We start from the raw sequence: 24,168 nt of genomic DNA, 5'->3' as shown, positions 1-24,168 counted from the left end.
CCCTAGCCTTATCATGGGATAATTTACAATGACCAATTAACCCACCAAGCGATATGTCTTTGGACTGTGGGAGGAAACCCATGCATTCACAGGGATAAGGAACAAACTCCTACAGGCAGCAGCATGAATTGAACCCGGGTCACTGGCATTGTAAACCACTGCGGTACTGTAACGCCCTAACTTAACAAGGTTCATGCGAACAATTTTTAAATCCTCCCCTTATCCCTGCATTCTCTTCCCCCCCCCCCCAAACCGCCACCAATGCAATGAAGATCATCCACCACAGATAAACTTATTTAGAGTAGAAAAATGGTTCAACTGCAACAAGGCACACGTCCTCAATGGCAAGCCAAACCAGAGTCAAAGAACAAAATTATTTTACTAGCGTAAAGCCAGAAAAGAAGATTGTATACTACACAGAAGTTGATGAGAACCAGCATGAAGAGTGAGGCTCAACCAACCTGTGGAAAATATAGCTGTATTTTTAAAAAAAATACCAAAGTCAATTATCACCTGCTATGATCAAAGTCCTGCAATACTGTCATCTTAAGACATGAGCAGTGAGGTACAATTAAATGCCTTAACAGGAGGAAGGGTCACAAACAACATCAACTAAGGCATTCTTCAGCAAACTCTTTTCACTCTGATATTGAAAAGACCATAACAAGACCAAAAGATGAAGGAGCAGAATTAGGCGATCTGGCCCATCGAGTCTGCTCCACCATTCAATCATGGCTGATACTTTTTTTTCCCATCTCCTTAACCCCAGTTCCTGGCCTTCTCCCTGTAATATTTGATGCCATGTCCAATCAAGAACCTATCAATCTGTCTTCCAACACATCCAATGACCTGGCCTCCATATGCCAACAAATTCCACAAATTTACCACCCTTTGGCTGAAGCAATTTCTCCACATCTCTGTTTTGAAAGGCTGCTCCTCTATCCTGAGGCTGTGCCCTCTTGTCCTAGACTCTTCCACATCTACTCTGTCTAGGCCTTTCAACATTCAAAAGGTTTCACTGAGATCCCACCTCATCCTTCTAAATCCCAGCGAATACAGATCCTGAGCCATCAAATGTTCCTTGTATGATAACCCTTTCGTTCCTGGAATCATCCTTGTGAACCTCCTCTGGACCCTCTCTGATGCAAGCACATCTTTTCCAAGATGAGGGGCACAAAAACTGTTCACAGAACTCGAGGTGAGGCCATATAAAGCCTCATCATCACATCCCTGCTCTTGAATTCTAGACCTCTTGAAATGAATGCCAACATGCCATTTGCCTTCCTCACCACCAATTCAACCTGCAAGTTAACCTTCAGGGTGTTCTGCACAAGGGCTCCCAAGTCCCTCTGTACCTCAGATTCCTGGATTTTCTCTCCATTTAGAAAATAGTCCGCACATTTATTTTTACTAACAAAGTGTATGACCATGGATTTTCCAGCATTGTATTTCATTTGCCACTTTCTTACCCATTCTCCTAATCTGTTTAAATCCTTCTGCCTTCTACCTGTTTCCTCAACACTACCTGCCCCTCCACCAATCTGTATCATCTGCAAACTTGGCAACAACACTACCTATTCCATCATCTACATCATTTATATACAGCATAAAAAGAAGTGAACCCAACATCAACCACTAGTCACTGGCAGCCGACCTTAAAAGGATAATTTTATTCCCACTCACTGCCTCCTACCAATCAGCCAATGCTCTAACCATGTTAGTAACTTCCCTGTAATACCCTAGGCCCTTAAATTGGTAAGCCTCCTCATGTGTGGCATCTTGTCAAAGGCCTTATGAAAGTCCAAATACACAACATCTACTGCATGCCCTTTATCTATCCTACCTGTAATCTCTTCAAAGAATTCCGACAATTTCGTCAAGCAGGTTTTTCCCTGAAGGAAACCATGCTGACTTTGTACTATCTTGTCCGGTGTCACCAAGTACTTCACCTCTTAATTGACTCTTAACATCTTCCCAACCACTGAGGTCAGGCTAACTGGTCTATAATTTCCTTCTACAGCCTTCCTCCTTTCACAAATAATGGAGTGACATTTGCAATTTTCCTGTCCTCTTACCATGCCAAAGTCCAATGATTTTTGAAAGATCATTTCTAATGCCACTGCAATCTTTAACACTACCTCTTTCAGAATCCTAGGGTGCATTTCACTTGTCTGGGTGACTTATGTACCCATGGATCTTCCAACTTTTTGAGCACTTTCCCTCTTGTAACAGTAACTGCAACCGCTTCTCTTCCTTCACACACTACAACATCTGGCACACTGCTAGCGTCTTCCACAGTGAAGACTGATGCAAAATACTCATTTAGTTCATCAGCCATCTCCTTGTCTCCTGTTATTATTTCTCCTGCCTCATTTTCTAGCAGTTCTATATCCATTCTCATTTTTATTTTTAACATACTTAAAAAAAACTTTTACAATCCACTGATTATTTGCTAGCTTGCTTTCGTATTTCATCTTTTCCCTTCTACTGATTTTTTTAGTTGCTCTCTGTAGGGTTTTTAAAACTTCCCAATCCTCTATCTTCCCACTAATTTTTGCTTTGTTGTATGCCCTTTCTTTTACATTAACTTTGACTTCCCTTGTCAGCCATGGTTGTACTATTTTACCATTTAAGCATATCTTCATTTTTGGAACACATGTCCCACACCTTCCTCATTTTTCCCAGAAATCCAGGTCATTGCTGCTCCACTGTCATCCCTGCCAGCAGCTCCTTCCAATTTACTTCGGCCAACTCCTCTCTCATACCACCGTAATTTCCATTACTCCACTGAAATACTGCGACATCAGACTTTACTTTCTCCCTATCAAATTTCAAGTTGAAAGTAACTGAGATCAATGCATTGAGCAAAAACCATAGGACAGAGGAGCAGAATTACACCATTCAGCCCATCCTATGAGGTTGCAGGATCCGACATCATGTCACCTGTAGTACCGTACAACTTCAGTGCAGACATAGCAGAGGCGCCTACCTGCTTGCATTGAACAATTATCCACTTGTGTTGTGTCCATAAATAGCAGCACAAATACAATTCTGCTAATTACTATACAAACAATCTCCTCCCAGTCATCAGCAAAATATTGGAAGGTGTCTATTGTAAAGCAACGCTTTTCACTGATTTCCCCAGTTTGAGTTTAACAATGATCACTCATCATTGCCTTTGTACAGACAGTGCCTGCTCTTCCTGCCAGGAAAATACTTACTTAATGTGTAATTGAATCAATGAGTCCTGAATGTAATTACAAAGCAGAATAATGGAAGAACATTTAAACATTAAATGTTGTTAAACATTAACAGTGTTTAGTGCTCTATTTCATGTGAAGTTTGTAGCTTTGTCTGTTAGACTAGTGTAGACCAGGATCTAAGAGAACAAGAAATGCTGTTTTGTGACATGATTTTACTGAGCAGATTGTATTAAATAACAATCTACAATTTCTGTCCTTTCAATCTTGAGCAGTTTCTGAACAGATCTAAAATGGAGAAGCTGAGTGGGTGAATGTATAGTTAAGAATGCACCAAGGAAACAAGTTGGTTCAGGGTGGATCTGGTCAGACATGATATAGTGACTTCCAGATATTGAGTTGAGCATTAATGCGCACCATGTAGCAGAAAATATTTCTGTGGAGTCGTCGATTCACAAAAGACCTGGGGACATGTCCGATTCAGTTGAATCTGTGAGGAAGGTTGAAAGAAAGGCAGTTGAAGTGGCAAGTGCAGTAAAAGGAAGATTAAAATTACATGATAATTCTGTGCTGGGGCCACCAAGCAGATCTAAGATGAACACTAATTTTTTTTTATATATTTGACCTCATAACCACTAGAATTGAATGGAGGATTCTAAATTTGACTCTCTTCTGTTGTTGACAACATGTGGTAGTGGCACAGTGGTTGAATTACTGGAGGAATAATCCAGTTAGCCAGCTTAATCATTGAGGGCATAAGTTTAAATGTCAGAATGGCAAGTCAAAAATTTCAATTTAAGGTATGTTAGAGAGACTCCGCAGCTACTTGAGATGTATATACTTCTGTGGTTCCAGCTCTGATCCCTAGCTGCACCCTACTGGTTAGTTTGCCCATCTAAAATGGTGCCTTTGTTTGCAACTCTTTTCCTGCTGGTAAATCAGTACTCCAGCCATATTAAAACGATGAACTCCAATCTTGCAAGGTAACTTTTTCAAAATGAAATCTTCTGAAATGCCTTTTGAAAATTAGAATTTATTACATGTAGAGGTTTCCTTTCAAGCACTCTGGCAGACATTTCCTTTAAAATAACTTAAAATGTGTCAGACATAATTTCCTCTTCATTAAGCCATGCTGGCTGTTTAATCAGATTATGATTTTCCAGATGTTGTGCTCCTTAATTGAATTTAACTTCCCTTCTCCCTGCCCATAGTAGATGCTTTGCTAGAATCTAAGCATTTCAGAATGATAACCAATGTTTCTGTTAAATCTTTAGCAATGTATTTTAAAATCCCAGAAGGTCATGAGGTCAAGTGACTTATTCACCTTTAGTCCCATGTGTACTAATACTAATTCTCTAATGAAGTGATGCTATATAATTCTTGCAGTTATTTTTGTTGTATCTTTCATCTTAAATGATATTTTGCATAATTCTTTAACTCCTGCCATTTTCCTGTTCTTCAAAACTATTTCCCTAACTTGCTTTTAAGGAAGCCTGTGTTCACTTGTGCTTCTCTCTTCAAGAAACTTTTGTCACTTTCCATTAGCTCTCAATTTAATTTCTCCTTTTTTAAGTCTCCTTTGCTGAATTCCAAATTTATCCCAATCTTTGGGCCTACCACTACCATTTACCACCTTGTGTGTTTCCTCTTTCAACAGAATACTCTTTGACTTTTTGATTTTAATATTAAAATTCTGCCCTTTTTTTTTGCAGTGTGACTAACGTGAATTGTGTATTCTGAAGTGATTTGACATTTGATGAGCTATTGGCAATTAGAGTAGTGGAGGTTGTTTACAAGTAAAGCTTTCAACTAATTCCCGTAATGGTACGGTGATCCAGAAGACTAAAGAGCAAAGGAACAACAGAGACTTGATAAATTGGATAGAGTTTGCGATAGAGGGGTGTTATTCTAACTGGAGGTCTGTGACCGACGGTCCTGCAGAATACACTTGGTGTGTTCACTGTAAAGGTTCCAGCTAAATATTATTTCTATTAGGCCAACACTTGGAGAATTGTGTGCAGCTTTGGTTGCTGCATTACAGGAAGGGATGTGGAGGCCTTGGACAAGCTATAAAATAGGTTCACTTGAATGTTGCTTGGAGTGGAGAGCAGTAGTTATAAAGGGAGATTAGACAAACTTAGATAGATTTCTTTGGAGTGCTGGAGACTGGGAATAACCTAATAGAAGTTCAGACAAATATGAGAAGCTTAGATGGGGTAGTTACCCCTTTTCTAAGGGTGGAAACATCAGATACTAGAGGGTATAGATTTGTGTTGAGAGGGGGGGAAAGTTTAAAAGAGATTTGATGCAAGTTGTTTATTAACAATGTGGAAAGTGCCTGGGGAGGTGGAGGTAGCAGATACAATAGTAACATTTAAGAGGCATTTGGACAAGCACGTGGCAGGCAAGAGATGGAGGAATATTAACCATACGAAATTAATTTAAATTAACATGTTTAGCAGAGACCTCGTGGGATGAGGAGTGTGTTTCTGTGTGTCTTAGAGTATCTATCCTTCACAACTATTGATTGCATTCCCTGTGTGTACACGCACAAGTGCAGGAGTATCTGTCAGTCTTTCCCAAGTTTTTATTTTATTCTGTTAGAGCTACTCCACCACCTCTTCTTTCCTACAAGTCTTTCCCAAAAGTCAAATACTCTTGAATATTGAAGTCCTAGTTTAGACTACCATGTAACGATCTGCTCTAATGGCAGTCAGATCACAACTTGTGTCTGTTTGCCCTGTTAGTTCATTGATTTTGCTCTTTTGAATTGAGATGTACAAGTCTAAATTTGCTCTCCAACATCCTTGTACGAACCCTATCTGTGGGGTCTATAGTGATGTACTTGAGCTCTTGTATGAATAATAAGTTTGTTTCCCTGCCATGTGGTCAAACTAATACTCAACAACTTGAGGAAATTTTCCTGCTGTTGCTTTTATTATATTTTATTGGTGCTTAATTTCTGCTGTAAACTTTGTAAAATGACAGATTAGTTAAACGTTTACTTATTGGTGCTTTGCATCAATTTCAATCTTACTTTTGTTTTCCCCATTAGAGCCGCACTGCTACCCCTTAGACACCTTGCTGCAATATTACCAGTGCAACAGACAGGATGAGCACACTTCAACCAGTAACTTCGGAGCACCAGTTCCTCCTTTTGGCTGCTCGTGGTCTACAGGTAAATTGGACGACCTCGGCTTGTACTGAACACTGACCATGTACATTCTTATAGTATGTCATTATAGTTGCTTCTGTCAAATACATCTCACTCCGATGTTGTAAAGCATTAGTTTGAGATCTCAATGCAATTTACAAATGAGAAGCTGAGATTTGATTACCACACCTGGTTTTCCAAAGCAAATAACCTGTGCATCAAGGTGGTGGTTAATACATTGAGGGAATGATGAAGCAAAATTTGAATAACTTGTGTAATTGACTTCATAACATGACTTCCTGTAGTTGTACTGAGGCATGTAATGTGTGAACCAGTTGGAGATTCATTGAGTAATGAGTAATTGCGGCATTAATTGTACTTTAATTTTTCACTTGTAATGTTGAGGCATGAACTGATGGTCCACACTTTTGAGCTGTTATTTTGGTGAACATTGGATTGGATATCAGCACTTTAGCTAGAAGAATGTTAACCTTATGCAAAGGCAATTCCACTGAGAAGGAAGCAAAATTAAATCCTAATTTTTATTGGAACAAAATTGAAAAATGGCTCCCTGTTTTATATAATTTAGATTTGCTTTCAATATAAAACAAAAATTCATATTGTTAATATCTTGACCACTTTATCCTAAAGCCTTTACTTCTTCACAGCAAAGCAGTTGCATTGGGTCCTCGCAGTTGTAAATGAAGAAGGCATCGTCAGGTTGTACAATACTGAATGTCATAACAAGAAGGATTCAATTTTTCGAGGTGGGTCAAGATTTTATTTGCTTGATTGCTTTCACATTTTTGAAAGTGATGTATGTAAATATTGGTTGTGTTAAACTAAACATTCTCTCCTTTTTAAAAATAATTTAAATGCAATGTAATTCCACCTATCATTGATGGAACAATGCATGACCTGTGTGTGTGCAGGTAGCACTTCAGACAGCTGAGCTACAGGCTACAAGTCTCGGTGAACACTCCTGCAAGTTGATCACCACAAGTTTTAGTACTTGGCCAGGCAGTCCACCTGGGCTGCGTGCTTTCCGTGGGTTCATCCTCCTGAAGGATGAGCTCATATCCGCCTTGGAGACTGAAATCGGGGAGAATTGGAGTTTGTTAAGGTCCCTCCATGTTTTGCCACTCAAAGTGAGCTTAAAAGTCATTGGGCTCATCTGGGAGCGAAACATTGTTGTCAGCTATGTTGCTCATTTTCACTTGGTCTGTGGTGATGGCATTCAGGCCCTGCCACAATCATTCAGGTCTGTCCACAATTACCACTTCAAAGCAGGATGTAAGTGTATTGTCTGCTTATGAGAACGAAACATCGAAACTCTATAAATGCCCTAATTCCCATTTATTATAATCAATGAGAACTTAATGTACATTGCTTCCTGCAGACTTTCTCTTGCAAGTCCAGTTAAGTGGATGTGGGATCTGACTCTTTAATTTTTAGATTAGAATGTTTAATTGATATCATCTTTGCAGTTTATCAATTAATTACCTGCTTGTACTTTAAGTAGTATTTGTATACATGTAACAGATTATCATGCCTCCTAATAACCACAGTGTGTGTATATGCAATTGTTCAATGTGTACCTCTGGCGATCTGGAGGTTTCTGTTGGTGCTGCATTATTTGAAAAAAAGCTTTCTCATTTGCTAACTCATATCTACAAATTTGAATGGAATTTTCCTTATCGATGGGTATGAAAGAGCTGGCCCTGTTGTCAGCGCCATCTTAGTTTCTTATTCTGGTCTTTAAGCCTTCTGCTCCTATTGCTGTCTGTTTCAATTTTCCTTTGTGCTATCAATGCTTAATAAAATGGTTGTGAAACAACAAGTTTTGTGCCTCTTTTCTGACTCCTGAAAGAGCCTTGGATTAAAACACGAGAATCCAACATGGAGTGGTTTAATCCTTCACATCCGGCTTATCTTTGAGAGCTCATGCTGTGCCAAAGCCACTTCTTTTTGTGGGGGGGAGGGGTGTAGCTGATTCAAACTGAGAACTCTGATGGTGCAATGACTTATGGCATTCTGGCCGATGTTTCAAACCCTGTTCAATGAATTTGCTGCAGTATTTTCATTGAAGTTTTATGTAAAGTATCCACATATGAAATGTGGTTGTCTCTTGGGCTGTTTGGCATTACTATACTAATATGCCAGGTATAGTTCATTATTTAGTTACAATATTTCAGACACATTCTTCATAACAAAAGAACAATTAAAACACGTCCACCCTATACTCCAATATATCATCCTGATTGATGTCAAAATGCTGCAAGGTGAATTTAACTTTTGAATTACATAATTTTCCTGTCATTTAAGTGGACAGTTTTGTTTATCAAGTTCCCAATCTTTTTTCCCCAGAATGGTTGGCTCACAACAATGCGGTATTTGACCTTGCTTGGGTTCCAAGAGAACCAAAATTAGTAAGTACTCCTTTGTTTCACAGTACATTCCTGAAGCCGGAATGAGATGAGAATGCTGATAAAAATCTTGCTGTTTCTGTGTTTAATTTTGAAGGTTACAGCTTCAGGAGATCAAACTGCAAAGCTCTGGGATGTGAACGCAAGTGAGCTCCTGGGCACATTCAAAGGCCACCAGTGCAGCCTCAAGTCAGTGGCATTTGGAGCGCAGGAAACAGGTACCCTGCGCAATTTATTTATCTTTGTAGAGCTTCATTCATAAAAGGGAAAGTAGTTCTAATTTTTTACCTCTTTTTTTTCAAAAGCTGTATTTTGTACTGGTGGAAGAGATGGTAATATAATGGTCTGGGACATTCGCTGCAGCAAGAAAGGTATGACTTCCATAGAAATTGTGAGACAGTTACATTTCATAAAGGATTGAAATGGTTCAAATAATTTTATTTTGAAATTCCTGCATGGTTACTGTATTCCCTCTTGTATTTAGTCTTGTCTATATGTCCTTTTACAACCCAGTGGCTCCCTGTCTTTGTCTCATTTTGCATTGTAGCCTCAATGAGGCCCACTGAGACTTGATCAGAAATCAGATCCTAAACTTTGTATGGTTTTCTTTCATTGGTAAATTTTGATTCATTTGGCATATTTAATATAAAACACCACAGCACCATAACAGGCTCTCCGGCTCACAATATATGCAGTAAATGCATGATGTCAATTTATTCTAATCAATTTGCCTATATGTAGTCTGTCACCCTGCACCTTTTGTTTGCTCATATATCTGTTTAAATTCCTGTTGAACATTACTATTGTATCTGTTGCCACCGTGTTCCCTGGTGGAGCATTCCAGGCAGTTATCACTCTATATATGTAAAAATTCTTTGCAAATCTTCTTCAAAGTTTCCCTCTTTTGCTTTAAACCCATGTCTTTTAGAAGTTGACATTCCCACCCGGCAGGGGGAGAGGGAGGAGATTCCAAACATCTGTCTATTTGTGCCTCTCGCACATTTAGACACTTCTCTTGTATCAGGCCACCCCTCCGACATCTCTGTTCCAGAGAATTCAGACCTAGGTGTTGTCCACCCTCTCCTAGCAGCTAATCCCCTCTAATCCAGGCAATATCCTGGTGAACACATTCTGCACCCTGTCCAAAGTCTCTATATCTTTCTTGTAATGAGGTACTAGTGACTGTAAAAATCACTGAAGTCTCTCAGGAACTGAAATAGCAGTGTGCAATAACATTTACTCTACTGAACAGACAGATTTGACATTTTGCATTACAACCCAAATGAGATTTTCCCTATGCTAATCATAGTACCATTTTAAGGCTCGTTTAGAAGGAGAATTATCGTTCTTTTATTTTGAAACACAACAGATCCATAAGTTGTCCCCTTGATATACAAGATTTTTTTGTATTGTATGCCAATGTGAAGTTGAGATCACAGAATGTTTTTAGCATGGAAACAGGTCCTTTAGACCACCAAAGCTACCCTATCAATCACCCTTTTACATTAATCCCACATTAATCCTATTCTCACCACATTCCCTTCATCTTTTTCCTTCCCCAATCTATTCTCCTCATCTCAAATTCTACCATTCGCATCCAGACAAGGGAACTTTAAAGCACACACGCCTTGGAATGCGAAAGGAAACCTGAAGGGGAGGGAATGCATGTGGTTCTCAGTGAGAACGTGCAAACTCCACACAGACAGCAGTAGGGGTTGGGTTAAATATGGGTCACCTGCAACATACACAAAGTGCTGGGGGATCTCAGCCATGGGGGCAGCATCCATGAAAATGAACAAATAATCAACGTTTCGGGCCAAGCAGAATTCCTTGTGTTTATTGGTCACTTGAGCTGCAAGTCTGTGCTACTGTACTCTAATGAATTGAGTGGTACATTAAATTGTAAAAGGTGAAAGCCCTGGTCTTTTGAGGTGTTGTATTTTTTTGCGGTGAAGTTCTCTTAATGAGGACCACCATTTAAGTCTCTCTCTCGCCCCAAACTTCCTAAGTTTTGGAGCTTGCTGGTCCATTCTGCTAGGTTCTAACACGAAGTGTGATCACTTTGGAAAGTGAATTTGAAAACACAAATTGTGCAGGGCCATTGGGTTGCTTATTGGCCTGCTTCTTCTGCTTTAGATGGATTTTACAGACAAGTGAAACAGATTACTGGTGCTCATAACTCACAAGTTAAACAGACTTCTCCAAGGCAGAAGAAACGACGACCTGCTGCACGAGGACTTGCACCTTCTGTGGTATGATTATTTATGGTATCTGTCTGTTTATAGTGTTCTGAGCTATTTCATGGCCAGAGGCCACATATCTCGGGATTACTATGTGTTGTATTGTCCTTATTCTCTAGGATTCTCAGCAGAGCGTAACAGTGGTAATTTTTCGAGATGAGAACACCTTGATTTCTGCAGGGGCTGTGGATGGGTAAGTGCTACTTGGAATCGCTCTTGCTCTCTCCATCAATACAACAGTGTAATGTATACATGATGCATGTGGAACTAGATCCCTCCTTTTCACACAAGATTGCAATGAATAATGTTTGCTAACATGGTTTCTGGGATAAGGAACTTTTATTATGTGGATAGAAAGGAGAAGTTGTGTTGTTATCCTTGGAAGTAAATAGTATATGCAGTAAATGAAGAAACACTGTTTCTTGTAGAGGTTTAAAATGAAAATGACTGATAAAACAATTAAAATTAATAGGAGAAACATTGCTTATGCAAGATTGGTGGAAATGAATAAACAGTTGGCGTTTCTGGCCGAGACACTTCAACCAGTCTTGATTTTGGACCTCAGTCCAAAACGTTGTCTGTTTATTCATTACCATAGATGCTGTCTGACTCTGAGTTCCTCCATCATTTTATGTGTGTGTTGCTCTGGATTTCCACCATCTGCAGAATCTTGTGTTTATTGAGTGGTTCGGTCTGGAATGCAGAGCAGGTAATAGTGGAGGCAGATTCAGCATTGGTATAAAAACCGAACAAGTATCATGAAGGGCAAAGGGAAGAGGGTGGGGAAGGGGACTAGCAAGATTCCTCTTGCGTTAAGATGATACATACAAAGGCCTATTTGTGTTGCAACTATTCTGATTTATAACATTAGCCTTCCTTATATTCTTAAACTTGTCACTCTACATTTTTAAATATAATAATCCACTATTATACCTATTGTCAAGATGAAATGCAAGTCACACAGGTTTACAGGTCAAGATTGGTGAATGGAAATAAGTCATGGCAAAGAGATGAAAATGAGAACAAGATGAAATGGAAGATGTCGATGTGTGAGGGAATATTGAATGTATTATTGGGCAAGGCTGTCCTCTACCCACGGAACAGCATTCTTTAGCCAAAGTATTTGTGAAGTAGAGTTTTCCCAAAAAAACTCAATGGATGTCATTGAATCCATGAACATGTTAGTTCAGAGTCTCCTTAAACAGTTGGTAGCTCTGAGCATTCTCTCAGTGTTAAACATAAGACACGTACAGAAATAGGTCACTCAGCCCATCAAGCCTGCTACTCCATTCCATCATGGCTGATTTATTATCCCTGTCAACCACATTCTCCTGACTTCTCCTGGTAATCTTTGACACCCTGACTAATCAAGAACCTAAACACAAAGTACACTGCAGATGATGTGGTCAAATCAACACGTACAAAAGCTGGATGAACTCAGCAGGTTGGGCAGCATCCGTTGAAATGAGCAGTCAACGTTTCGGGCTGAGACCCTTCAACAGGACTAAAGAAGGAGGGGGCAGGGGCCCTATAAAGAAGGTGGTGGGAGGGTGAAAGGTATCAGGTGAAAAACCAATCAGAGAAAAGATCAAGGGGTGCGGGAGGGGATAGGCAGGCGAGGTGAAGAAGGAATGTAAGGGGAAAACACTATGGGTAGTAGAAGAAGGCAGAATCATGAGAGACATGATAGGCAGCTGGAAGAGGAGGTAGAGTGAAAGTGGGATGGTGGAGGGGATTATTGAAATTTGGAGGTCGAACTCAGGTTGAAGGAGCAACACCTCATACCGTCTGGGTAGTCTCTAGCCCCTTGGTATGAACATCGAATTCTCCAACTTCTGGTAATTCCCTCCCTGTCCCTTCCACCATCCCACTTTCACTCTGCCTCCTCTTCCAGCTGCCTATCATGTCTCTCATGATTCTGTCTTCTTCTACTACCCTTAGTGCTTTCCCCTTACATTCCTTCTTCACCTCACCTGCCTATCCAGTTTTGTACGTGTTAATCAAGAACCTATCAGCCTCTGCTTTAAATATACTTAATAGCTTGGCCTCCACAGCAATATGAAGCAACAGATTCCATAGATTCACCACCCTCTGCCTAAAGAAATTCCTCCTTGTTTCAATTCTTAATGGACATGCCTCTATTTTGAGGCTGTGCCCTGTGGCCCTGGACTCACCCAATATAGGAAGAAGTCTCTACACACCTACTCTGTCTAGGCCTTTCGATATTTGGTAGTTTTCAATTAATTCCATCTTCATTCTTCTAGACTCCAGCTATACAGACCCAGAGCCATCAAGTGTGCCTCAGTTAATCCTTTCATTCCCAGAATAATTCTCTTGAACCTCCTATGGAGCCTATCCAACACCAGCACTTTCTGGGAGGGGGGGGGGAGGAGATAAGGGCCCAAACATTCTCAGGTAATGCTCTTGCATTCTAGTCCCCTTGAATTAAATGCCAACATTGCATTTGCCTTTACTTGCCAGCAGTTCAAGTTGCTAGTTTACCTTTTGGGAATCCTACACAAGGACTGACTGCCAGGTCCTTTTGCAACTCTGAACTCTGAATTTTCTCCCCATTTAGAAAATAAATTACACCTTTTCCTTCCACCAAAGTATATGACCATATGATTCCCAACACTATATTTCATTTGCCACTTTTCCTATTCACCCAATCTAACTCCTATGGCAGACATCCTGTTTCCTCAGTTCTGTCTGCCCCTCCATCTATCTTAGTATCATCTGCAAATTTGTTAACATATCCAAATTGTAAATCTATTTTGTGAAAAGAAGTGGTGCCAGTGCCTATCCCTACAGAACACCATTAGTCACCAGCAGCCAACCAGAATAGGCTCACTTTGTTCCCACTCTTTGACTTCTTCTAGACGGCCTATCTTTTATCTGTGCTAGTAAATTTCCTGTATTACCATGGACCCTTATCTTGTGCAGCCTCGGGTGCAGCACCTTGTCCAAGGTCCTCTGAATATCCAAGTAAACAACGTCCACTGACTGTCCTCTGTCTATCCTGCCTGTAATTTCCTCAAAGAATTCCAACAGTTTTGTCGGACAAGATTTCTCCTTAAGGAAACTTTGCTGACTTTGGCGGCCTGTATCGTGCACATTCAAGTACCCCAAAAGCTCGTCCTTAACAATGGACTCCCAACATCCTTTTTAACCGCTGAGGGCAAGCTAACTGGCTGAGAATTTCCTTTCTTCTGTCTCACTTCCTGAAGAGTGGAGTGACATTTGCAATTTTCCAGTCTTCCATATGATTATTGCATGTTGTCTTGTATTTCAGGTAATTTGTTTAAGCTCCACGAGTGGAATTTCAATATAATATTTTTGACATGTACATGGGTGTTAACATTGAGCTCAGGGTGATATTTATTTGATGATAAATCAGTTTTTTTTTTGAAAGAATGTTTTATTTGCATTCCAGTGTCATCAAAGTGTGGGATTTAAGAAAGAACTACACCATTCTTCACCAAGATCCCGTGCCAGTTCAGTCCTTTCTTTATCCAGGCACTAGTGCACGAAAGCTGGGTAAATATTGTTCACTGATCTGTGACTGTCTTTGAATTAAAGGTAAAAGAACAGAAGAGTTTCAGTATGTCCTAATCTGATTAGGCCTTAATATTCAAATAACTGACTAAATTACAATATTCAGGAATCTCAAAGTATTTCAGTATTTTGAACTGCCAAATCCTGTTCTGAATTATGGTGACTGTGTTAAATGTAGTGGAATTAAATTTTGTCTGTGTATGTTTATATATGTAAACCTTGTCTGTGGGAATTCCACTTTCTTTACTGCAGGTTACTCCAGTTTAATCTTGGATTCAAAAGGCTCCAATCTTTTTGCAAACTGCACTGATGATAGCATTTACATGTTCAATTTGACTGGCTTGAAAACTACACCAGGTAAGTAAAGGTCGTTCTGTCACATCTGTGAAGAAAAGCACATTGATCTTTTAGTGCTTCAATTTAGCATTCAAATTCATTTTAGATATTTAACTTTTTTAAACTCTGTAGCTTTTAAAGTTTCCAGCTTGTTTGCATTTTGAGATCTTATGATCTGAAAGGTATTTTAAAGATACTATTGTGCAGATGCTGTTGATTGTTTATTGATGTATATGCTAGCAGGATTACCCCATGGAAGGGCTGTGATAAGTCCCTGGATGGGTTGACGGGGCAGGCTTAAGAACATGTTGTATCTCCTGTGGTTGCAGGGGAGGTGTCGGGTTGGTTGGTTGGGGAGGGTAGATATAGAACACTGCTGCACAGAAACTAGCTGTTCGGCCCACTATGTTGTGCTGAAATAAGATTAGCAATTAAATGACCAACTAACCTAATCTCGCTAGCCTACACAATATTCATATCCTTCCACTTTCTGCAGTTACCTGTCTAAGAGTCTCCACCACCACCCCAGATGGCGAATTCCAGGCACCCATCATGCTCTGTACTTCCTTTTAACAACTTTGCTCCACTCTACACATTTCCTGTGAACTTGCCACTGCACCTTAAAGGCATGCCCTCCGGTTTAGACATTCCAACTGTAGGGAAAAGGATGCTGGCTGTCCATCTTTGCCTCTCATAATCTTACAAAGCTCCATCAGATTTTCCCTCAATTTGTCCAACCTCTCAACATGTCATCTAATCCGGGCAGCATCCTGGTAAAACTCTTCAACACTACTAAATCTTGACTTCGTCCCCCCAATGAGGTGAATCAGAACTGAATGCAGTACTCCAGATGCGACCTAACCAGAGTTTTATAAAGCAGCAACATAACTTCTGGATTCTTGAATTTAATTGTTTGATAAATAAAAGCAAGTATGCCAAATGCTACATTTACCACCCCAACAACCTGTGTAGCCACTTTCAGAGAGCTATGGATTTGGACCCCGAGATCCCACCACACATCAACACCATTTGGGGGCTTGACATTAACATTGTCTTTTCACATTTAGTTGCCTAATATGCAACACTCACGCTTGACCAAGTTAAGCAACATTTGCCATTTCTCTGCCCCTATTTGCAGCTGATTTGTATCCTGCTGTAACTTTTGCCAGTTTTCTAAGCTCTGCACAACACTACCAATTTTCGTATCATTTGCAAAATTATTAACCTACTTGTCAGTTTTCATCCAGATCATTTATAGAGTGTACATCACAAACAGCTCAGGTCCGAGTACAGATCCCTGTGGAATACTAATCATAGACTTCCATTGCCACACTTGGGCCTAATGCAGGGTTTATAATTTGATCTTTGACAGTTGTTCCTCCCCCGCCCCCGCCTCACCCACTAATGCTACTTCACCCACAAGTTCCTTCAGCAGTTTGTTCTTTGCTTCATATTCCAGCACCTGCAGAAACTTGTTTTCTAATCTACAGTGTATGAGTGTTGTTGAGGATTAAGTGTTACCCGGACCACTGGAATAACAATTCTTTGGAACAAATGATCACTGGATCTAATATTTTAAAAAACGACACCTTTCCCCAAACTCTGCCTAAGGGAATGAATTGAAATTTGTTATGGTTCTAAAAATGACTAGATTGATTAGAAGTTCATCCTTCCTTTCCCTCCTCCCCCACCAAATGAAAAACATTTATTGTACGTTTTTAAAATAATTTTAATTTGTATGGATTGCCGTGCATGTGATTAGAACATAGTCAGATATGGACACTGTACGATCAACTCTTGACAATTTTCAAATCACTAATTTTGACTTCACCTCCCATCACTTTCTTGATATAGTTTGAATGTAAACTATCTCCACAGTAAGGGCAGCAAATGTAAAACTGAGGTACAAAATAAACTAATGGAGACATTGTTATAAAAGTTGCTGTTATTTTGAATTGCTTAATCCATTCTGTATATATTTAGATTTTGTGGGGGGGGGGGGGGTTAATGCCCTAAATGGATTTTGTTTTCAGACCTGAATTGACAGCTTTTTTTTTGTCTTGTCTTCGTTTTTGTGTAGTTGCAACCTTCTGTGGTCATCAGAATTCCACCTTTTATATTAAGGCTTGTCTTAGTCCAGATGATCAATTCTTGGTCAGTGGGTCCACGGATCATAATGCGTATATCTGGAGGGTGAGTGAATGCAATTAATTTAGAATTAAAAGCAACTGCACAGTCAGCCAGCCTGCCTATTTTTGGGTGCCATGGTAGTGTGGTGGTTAGGGTGCAGCTTTTACAGTTCGAAGCATTCCAGAGTTCAATTACAGCGCTGTCAGCAAGGAATTTGTACGTTCTCCCCAAGAGATGTGTGGGTTTCCTCCAAGTACTCTGGTTTCTTCCCACCGTCCAAAGCCATACCAGTTAGTATGTTAATTGGTCATTGTAAATTGTCCTGTGATTGGATATTAAATAGGTAGGTTGTTAGCTGCACTGCTCGTTAGGCCAGAAGAGCTTGTTCCGCACCTTATCTCTAAATAAATAGCTCTGTACTTAAAGAAAATTGCACCATGCCAGGTAATATTTGTTGTTATAACTAAATATCACCTCTTTGAACTGGAGAACACGTACTAAAGAAAGTAGTGATACAAGGTTCTGGATTGGTTTGCCCATTGAGGCAGGGAAAGGATGATAGTGTGAAGGCTGACAAGAGATGTAGGGCATCTGGTCAGGAGGAAGAAAGAAGCGTATGCAGGGATCAGTGTTGGGACTGCTTCTTTTCACGTTATGTGACAGATTTGGATGATGGAATTGATGGTTTTGTCGCCAGGTTTAGGTGGAGGGGCAGTTAGTGCCGAGAAAGCAAGGAGTCTGCACAACTTAGACAGGTTGGGGGAACAGACAAAGAAATGGCAGATGGAATATAGTGTAGGATGGTCCTACACATTGGTAGCAGAAGTAAAGGTGTAGACTATCTTCTAAATGGGGAGAAAACTCAAAAATCAGTGGTGCAAAGGGCCTTGGGAGTCGGAGCAAGGAAGGCAAATGCAATGTTAGCATTCATTTCAAGAGGACTAGAAAATAAGAGCAAGGATGTAATGCTGAAGCTTTAAGTAAATAATTTAAACATTGGTCAGACTGCACTTGGAGTATTGTGAGCAGTTTTGGGACCCTTATCTAAGAAACGATGTGCTGGCATTGGAGAAGGTCCAGAGAAGGTTCACAAAAAGGATTACAGGAATGAAAGCATTAACATTTGAGGAATGTTTGATGGCTCTGGGCCTGTACTTGCTGGGGTTTAGAACAACGAGGGGAGATCTCATTGAAACCCATTGAAAAGGTTTGAATGGAGTGGATTTGGAAAGGATGTTTCCTATAGTGGGAGAGTCTAGCACCAGAGGGCGCAGCCTTAGAATGGAAGGATGTCCATTTAGAATAGAGATGAGAGAGTTCTTTAGCCAGATGGTAGTGAATCTAGAATTCATTGCTACAGGTAGCTGTGGAGGCCAAGTCATTGAGTATAGTTAAATCAGGGGGTAATGGGTTCTTGATTAGCTAGGGTGTCAGGTTCTGGAGCAAGCAGGAGAATGGGATTGAGAGAGATAATAAATCAGCTATGATGGACTGGTGCAACAGACTGAATGGGCCGAATGGCCTAATTTTGTTCCTATCTGTTATGGCCTATACTTACAGTTTAGGAGTTGAGGATCAGACAGTTACAAGGTAGCCATGAATTAGCTTATGGGCTTAGGGAGAGGATATGAGAATGTTTTGCTGAGCAGAACTAAGGAAAACCCCAAGGCGTACTACATGTACTGTGTAAGAAGAGCGGGAGAATGACGAGTGAGGGTAGGACCGATCAGTGATAAAAGGGGAAACCTGTCTGGAGGTAGCAGAGGTCATTAATGAACATTTTGCTTCAGTATTCACCTGTGAGGGACATTGACAAATGAGAGGACAGTGTAAAACAGGCTGATATACTGGAGCATGTCAGTGTTAAGAAAGGGGATGGCTTGGAACTTTTTATAATTATTAAAATAAGTAAGTTTCCTGAGCTGGACAGCATATACCGAGCTTACCATGGGAAGCAAGGGAACAGATCGCTGTGCCTTTGATCACCTTCACGTCTTCACTGGCCACAGAAGTTGTGTCAGAGGGTTAGAGAATGGCAAATGTTATTTCTTTGTTTGCGAACGGTAATAGTGATAACCCTGGGAACTATAGACTAGTAAGTCTTATGCCAATGGTGGACAAATTGTTGGAGAAGATTCTTCGAGATGGAATTTATGAGCACTTGGAGAAGCGTAGTCTGACGAGGGAAAGTCAGCATGGCTTCGAGAGGCGCGGGTCAAGCCTCACGAGCTTGATTGAATTTTCTATCAAGTAGTGGCAAAACATTGATGGAAGGAGAGCAGTGGGTGTACTGTATATAGGTTTCAGTAAAGCATCTGACAAGTCTCCCCATGGTAGGCTTATTCAGAAAGTCAGGAGGGTGATGGTAGATGGAGCATTTTTCTGACTGGTGGTATTCTCCAGGGATCTGCTCTGGGACCTTGCCTTTTCTAATTTTAATAAATGACTGGGATGAGGAAGTGGGTGTGTGCGTTAATAAATTTGCAGATGATGTGGAGGTTTATGGTATAGAAGGTGTGAAGTTTAGCATACTTTAGGATGTGTGTAAGAATGTATGGGGGAGTGTCAGATTTTTTTAAAGAACGTTGGGTACATGGAATGCGCAGTGAAAGTTGGTGGTAGAGGCAGATGAGAAACTCTTGGGTATGCACATGGATGAGAGAAAAATTGGGAAGGAAGGGTTAATTAGGTCAAAGGTTGGCAGAACAACATGGGCTGAAGGACCTGGACTGTGCTGTACTACAAGCTGCAAGTTATCACTTTCTGGCAAACTGCTTTTTGCCTCTGTAAATGATCTGGTTCATGCAGCTCACGGATCGATAGACTTCACTCTACCCAAATGCATGTTTCTAATGTAAGATGCAGATCCACAAATTATTTGTCTAATTGCAAGGAAGTGGGGGGAATCTCATTCATGTCAATAGATGGTTGAAATCAATGGGAAGTCATAGAGCACAAATTTAACTTTAGGTAATGTCTTTTGAATAAGTTTTTAGTGTATTGCCAAAAATGTTGTATTTTGGCATGCTTGCATTATAAATTTTTGTCCTGTTTTTTTTTCAAATTTGAGCTCAAAAGTTGCTCACTGGCTGTTACAATCTAGCAGTTGTCACATCTGTCTTGTGCTGAAATGGTGTCTCCTCATTTGTGGGAGGTTAACCCCTTTCCAGTAGGCAGTTCTTCAAAGGAACCAGAGGGAAGAATGAGTTTCATGTAACTGGCTCATTTGCGCTGACTTTCTTCACTTTAAAGTTGTTGAATTGGAGAACTCATCTTTTAAATCTGACTGATTTGGGTTTCCATTAGGGCTCCAAAATATTCTGTGGTGTAGAATTCGATTAAAGAAGTGAGAATGGAGAGGAACTGAAAGAAACAACTCTGCAGTTTCACCCTTAAACATTTCATTCTTGACCCATGAAACATCTCCTGGGTGATGGCAGGAAACTGCCCTTCTAGTCTCTCTTCATGGTAGTTTCCATACCAATTATTACTTGTAACAATTCTCTTTCTAAAAATTGTTGAATTGCATTATTTTTAGAAGGAGAACAACACTCTTGGATTAAGGGGTGTTTGAGCTAACAATTGCCACATACTGCTGTCATCACTCAGATTTACTTCGCAGCGTTTGATTCCAAATTAGGGTCAAAGAGTGCCACGTAACTGCAGATTGTGATAACTTCACAGTAGCCTGAATGGCACACGCTTTTTGTAGTGATAATGTAGAGATATGGAATTTAAACAGCTGAAGCTGCTACTCTGAAGAAAATGAGGGTCATATTGTAACCAATTCCCATTAAAGCTCACTATTTCAATTCCTTGTTATTTCAGGTCTCTGATCCTCTTTATCCACCAACAGTGCTCCAGGGACACACTCAAGAGGTGACCTCTGTTTCCTGGTGCCCTTCAGATTTCTCAAAGGTCAGCTTTTGTTTGTGGTCTGTTTTTTTTTGTGGGGGAGGGATATTTTCCTGGTAGATCTATTTGGCTAAGCAGCTTGGAACAAACAGATTCTGAGTAAAGTTTATTGTCGCTGCTGCTACCATCAGGAGGGGGGTTCAAGAGCTTTGAGTCCCACATCATCAGGTTCAGAAACTATTAACACCTGACAACAACCATCTGGCTCTTGAACAGTGTTGATAACTCCACACTCCTCAACACTGAACTGACTCCGTAATCTATAGACCCACTCATGTTATAGTTGGAGTTATAGAACACTACAAGGACATAAACAGGCCCTTCTGCCCACCTAGTCTGTGACAAACTCAGTCTGCCTTGTCCCATCAACTTGCGCCTGGCCCATAGCCCTCCACGTGCCTCCCATACATGTACCTATCCAAATATCTCTTCACAGTTGAAATCAAACCTCCATCTGCCACACCTGCTGGCAGCTCATTTCACACTCATCACCATCTGAGTGGACAAAGCTCCCTCTCATGTTCCCCTTAAACATTTCATCTTTCATTCTTGACCCATGACTGATGTTCTCTCTAAGCTGTGTGCACGTTTTTCAACCAGTGCACAAAGGAAATTAATGTGCTCACAAAAGGTTAGTTACCTAAAATAATGTAGTAATTAATGATTATACTTATTGAAAATAAACTTTTAGCTAAATGTTTCTGTTAACTAGTTACTCAGTTTTTCAAATACCACAATGCATGTCATTAATTTACGTCACCTCACCTTTCCTGTTCTGGTTTGTACAATTGCATCGCGGTGGCAGCCATCTTTGGCAGACAGTTTTCATATCATAAACTTCACATTTGGCGATGACCAAGTTAATGCCTTATGTCTAAAATATCATGATTTTCCAGCTGAACATACTGTAATAGTTAGAGAGTTTAATAATTTCAAATTTTCCGTGCAAGAAAAAATTAAATCCAAACTGATTTCAAACTTTGCTCAAATGGTGGCATTTGTATTTCAAACTGAACAGTTTTGTGACCTTGCACAGTTGATAGACATTTCTTGCATCTAGTGCAGACTGTGAGCGAGGTTTTGGCCTAATGAATCAACTCAAAAACAAGCTGAGAAACCATTTAGGTAAATGTCATTTGGATATGTTAATGAGAATCAAAAGCTATCAATTGGATGGAAATTCTTTTAGTCTAGATAGAGTTTACATAGAATGGGTAAATGCCAAAGAAAGGAGAGAGAAAAAAATAACTGAGTGACTTAAATATGTATGTTATTTTGTTGTTATTCTGTGCAGTTTTGTCAAATATTTTATAAACCTACATAAACTGTGCCATGTCTGTATTCAGTGTGCACGTACTTCTGTCACAAGAAAAAAATCTGCACAACGTAAGATTTTTTGTGCACACTGACGACTAAAAATTGGAGGGATCATTGCCCATGCCTCTAGTTGTAGTCCCACCCAATGTTCTCAGTATTATTTACTTATTTGCCCAATTTGTCTTTTGTACATAGTTTTAGTCTGTTATTTATAGTACATGAGTTCTGTTGTATCTTTTTTTTCCCTGTAAGTGCCCACAAGAAAATAAATCTCAAGGTGGTATATACAGGTGTACAGTATAGGTCTCAAAATGACATATACTGTACGTACTGTGAGAGATGTTGACCAAATTTGCTGGTCTGAGAGATTAATTGGGCGTGTTGATTGGAAACTTGTATAAAACAAATTGGTTTTTAAAGACTCTGAGAAAGGGGAAAGGGAGTAAAGGTACAAAAGGAAATGAATTTGGCAAGATGGGGGAGACAAGATTAAACAATGGAAGAGTTGATGGAGCAAGATGAAAGTAGATAGTTATGGGACAACTAGGAATTTGAAGAGGGAGGCAGAATATTTATATAAAATTGTCTGAATGCTGAAAATCCAAAATGGAAGCACTGTTTTCAGTAAGTCCATATGGTAATTGTGTGCCTGGACTGGAACTGGAGTATTTCATTCCTTGAGAATCTGAGTAATGCTGAAACAATATGGGAGGCCAAGGGCAGAGATCCAGATGACTTGTAGGACTGCTGCAGTGTGCAAAGGGGGTGCTTGAGCAGTCACTCAGTCTGCTTTTGATTATCTGAGTGTAGAGGAGGCTTCATTATGTGTGATAAATGTACAGCATCTGAAATGATCCGATTTGAAGTAAGTTGCAGCTTTAAATGGAAGCAGCAAGGCTTTGGAGTTTGAACAGGGACGGTGGTAAAGGTAAGGAATTGCATGTACAGAAGAATGAATAATAATGAAGATTAAAGAATGAAGCAGAACATCCTGGTTCCTTCTTGTAGTGGTTCCTTCTGGAATGCTGAAAGAAGAGGTAGTGGTATCACATTTGAAATGTTAGACATTGAAGAAAAAAGCCTGGTCCTGCTGAGGTAGGTGAGAAAGGGATGGAATTGGCATGGTGCACATGGAACAGAGACAGACAAGGAACTGTGAAAACCGATGTGGAAGTCAGTAGTGTAGAAAATTTGTTGGAAAAAATGATCAGTGTTGTTCTCCTTTGAAATGACCATATTATCTTAAATGAAAATATGAATTCAATGTAGTAATCGAAACATTGAACTGTTACTCCTGTAATCGTGCAACAGATTTAAAATTGTAATTGCCCTTGGTTTTCATTTAAAAGTAGTCAGAAATTTCAGTTGAACTTTAGTTGATTAGAGAAAGTTGAGCAAAGATGAACAATTGTGTAGCATTTGACAAAGGTATGTTGTTGCTGTGCATTGTTATATTATTAACACTTCCCACTCAAGAATGTGAGGAACTAGAATAAATTCATAAAAGTACTTGATCAAGTCTGGAAGTAGTAGAGCTTGTAGGTGCCTTTTGATCTGTTTGTGGAAGTAAATATAATTCTTGGTGGCAATTTTGTAATTTGTTTTGTCAATAACTTTTAAGCTTGGAAGACACAAATTTTGCTTTTATTTTGAGAGGTGTTCTGTACATAATTACAGCTGCAAAAGCCTCCTGTAAATGAGTCCATCATAAAGCTGCTAATATTTGTGATTCTTGACAATTTAATCTTGCTCCTCTCTCCTTTAGATTGCCACTTGCTCTGATGATAATACTGTTCGCATCTGGCGTCTAAATCGAAAAGTGGATGTGACTAAGTCTGAATTGGTGGGGTCTGCATGCCAGAAGAAGCTGGCAGAAAAAGGTAAAGGAAATGATC

General features: G+C 39.9%; 1 protein-coding gene across 1 annotated transcript in view; it reads left to right on the top strand.

Annotated features, from left to right (window-relative positions):
• Positions 1–24,168, top strand: part of dtl (denticleless E3 ubiquitin protein ligase homolog (Drosophila)) — a 31,659-nt gene that overhangs the window by 1,902 nt on the left and 5,589 nt on the right. Inside the window, exons 2-13 of the mRNA XM_059985339.1 lie at positions 6,256–6,378; positions 7,023–7,121; positions 8,722–8,783; positions 8,878–8,998; positions 9,086–9,151; positions 10,917–11,032; positions 11,140–11,213; positions 14,454–14,557; positions 14,828–14,932; positions 16,992–17,104; positions 20,870–20,959; positions 24,039–24,153. Of these exons, the coding sequence (XP_059841322.1) occupies positions 6,256–6,378; positions 7,023–7,121; positions 8,722–8,783; positions 8,878–8,998; positions 9,086–9,151; positions 10,917–11,032; positions 11,140–11,213; positions 14,454–14,557; positions 14,828–14,932; positions 16,992–17,104; positions 20,870–20,959; positions 24,039–24,153 (1,188 nt within the window). The remainder of the gene's footprint in view (positions 1–6,255; positions 6,379–7,022; positions 7,122–8,721; positions 8,784–8,877; positions 8,999–9,085; positions 9,152–10,916; positions 11,033–11,139; positions 11,214–14,453; positions 14,558–14,827; positions 14,933–16,991; positions 17,105–20,869; positions 20,960–24,038; positions 24,154–24,168) is intronic.

The sequence above is a fragment of the Hypanus sabinus genome, chromosome 12 (assembly GCF_030144855.1).
Source record: "Hypanus sabinus isolate sHypSab1 chromosome 12, sHypSab1.hap1, whole genome shotgun sequence".
In the NCBI taxonomy this organism is placed as follows: domain Eukaryota; kingdom Metazoa; phylum Chordata; class Chondrichthyes; order Myliobatiformes; family Dasyatidae; genus Hypanus; species Hypanus sabinus.
Note: the sequence above shows the minus strand (reverse complement) of the source record. Positions and strands in the feature narration are given on the sequence as shown.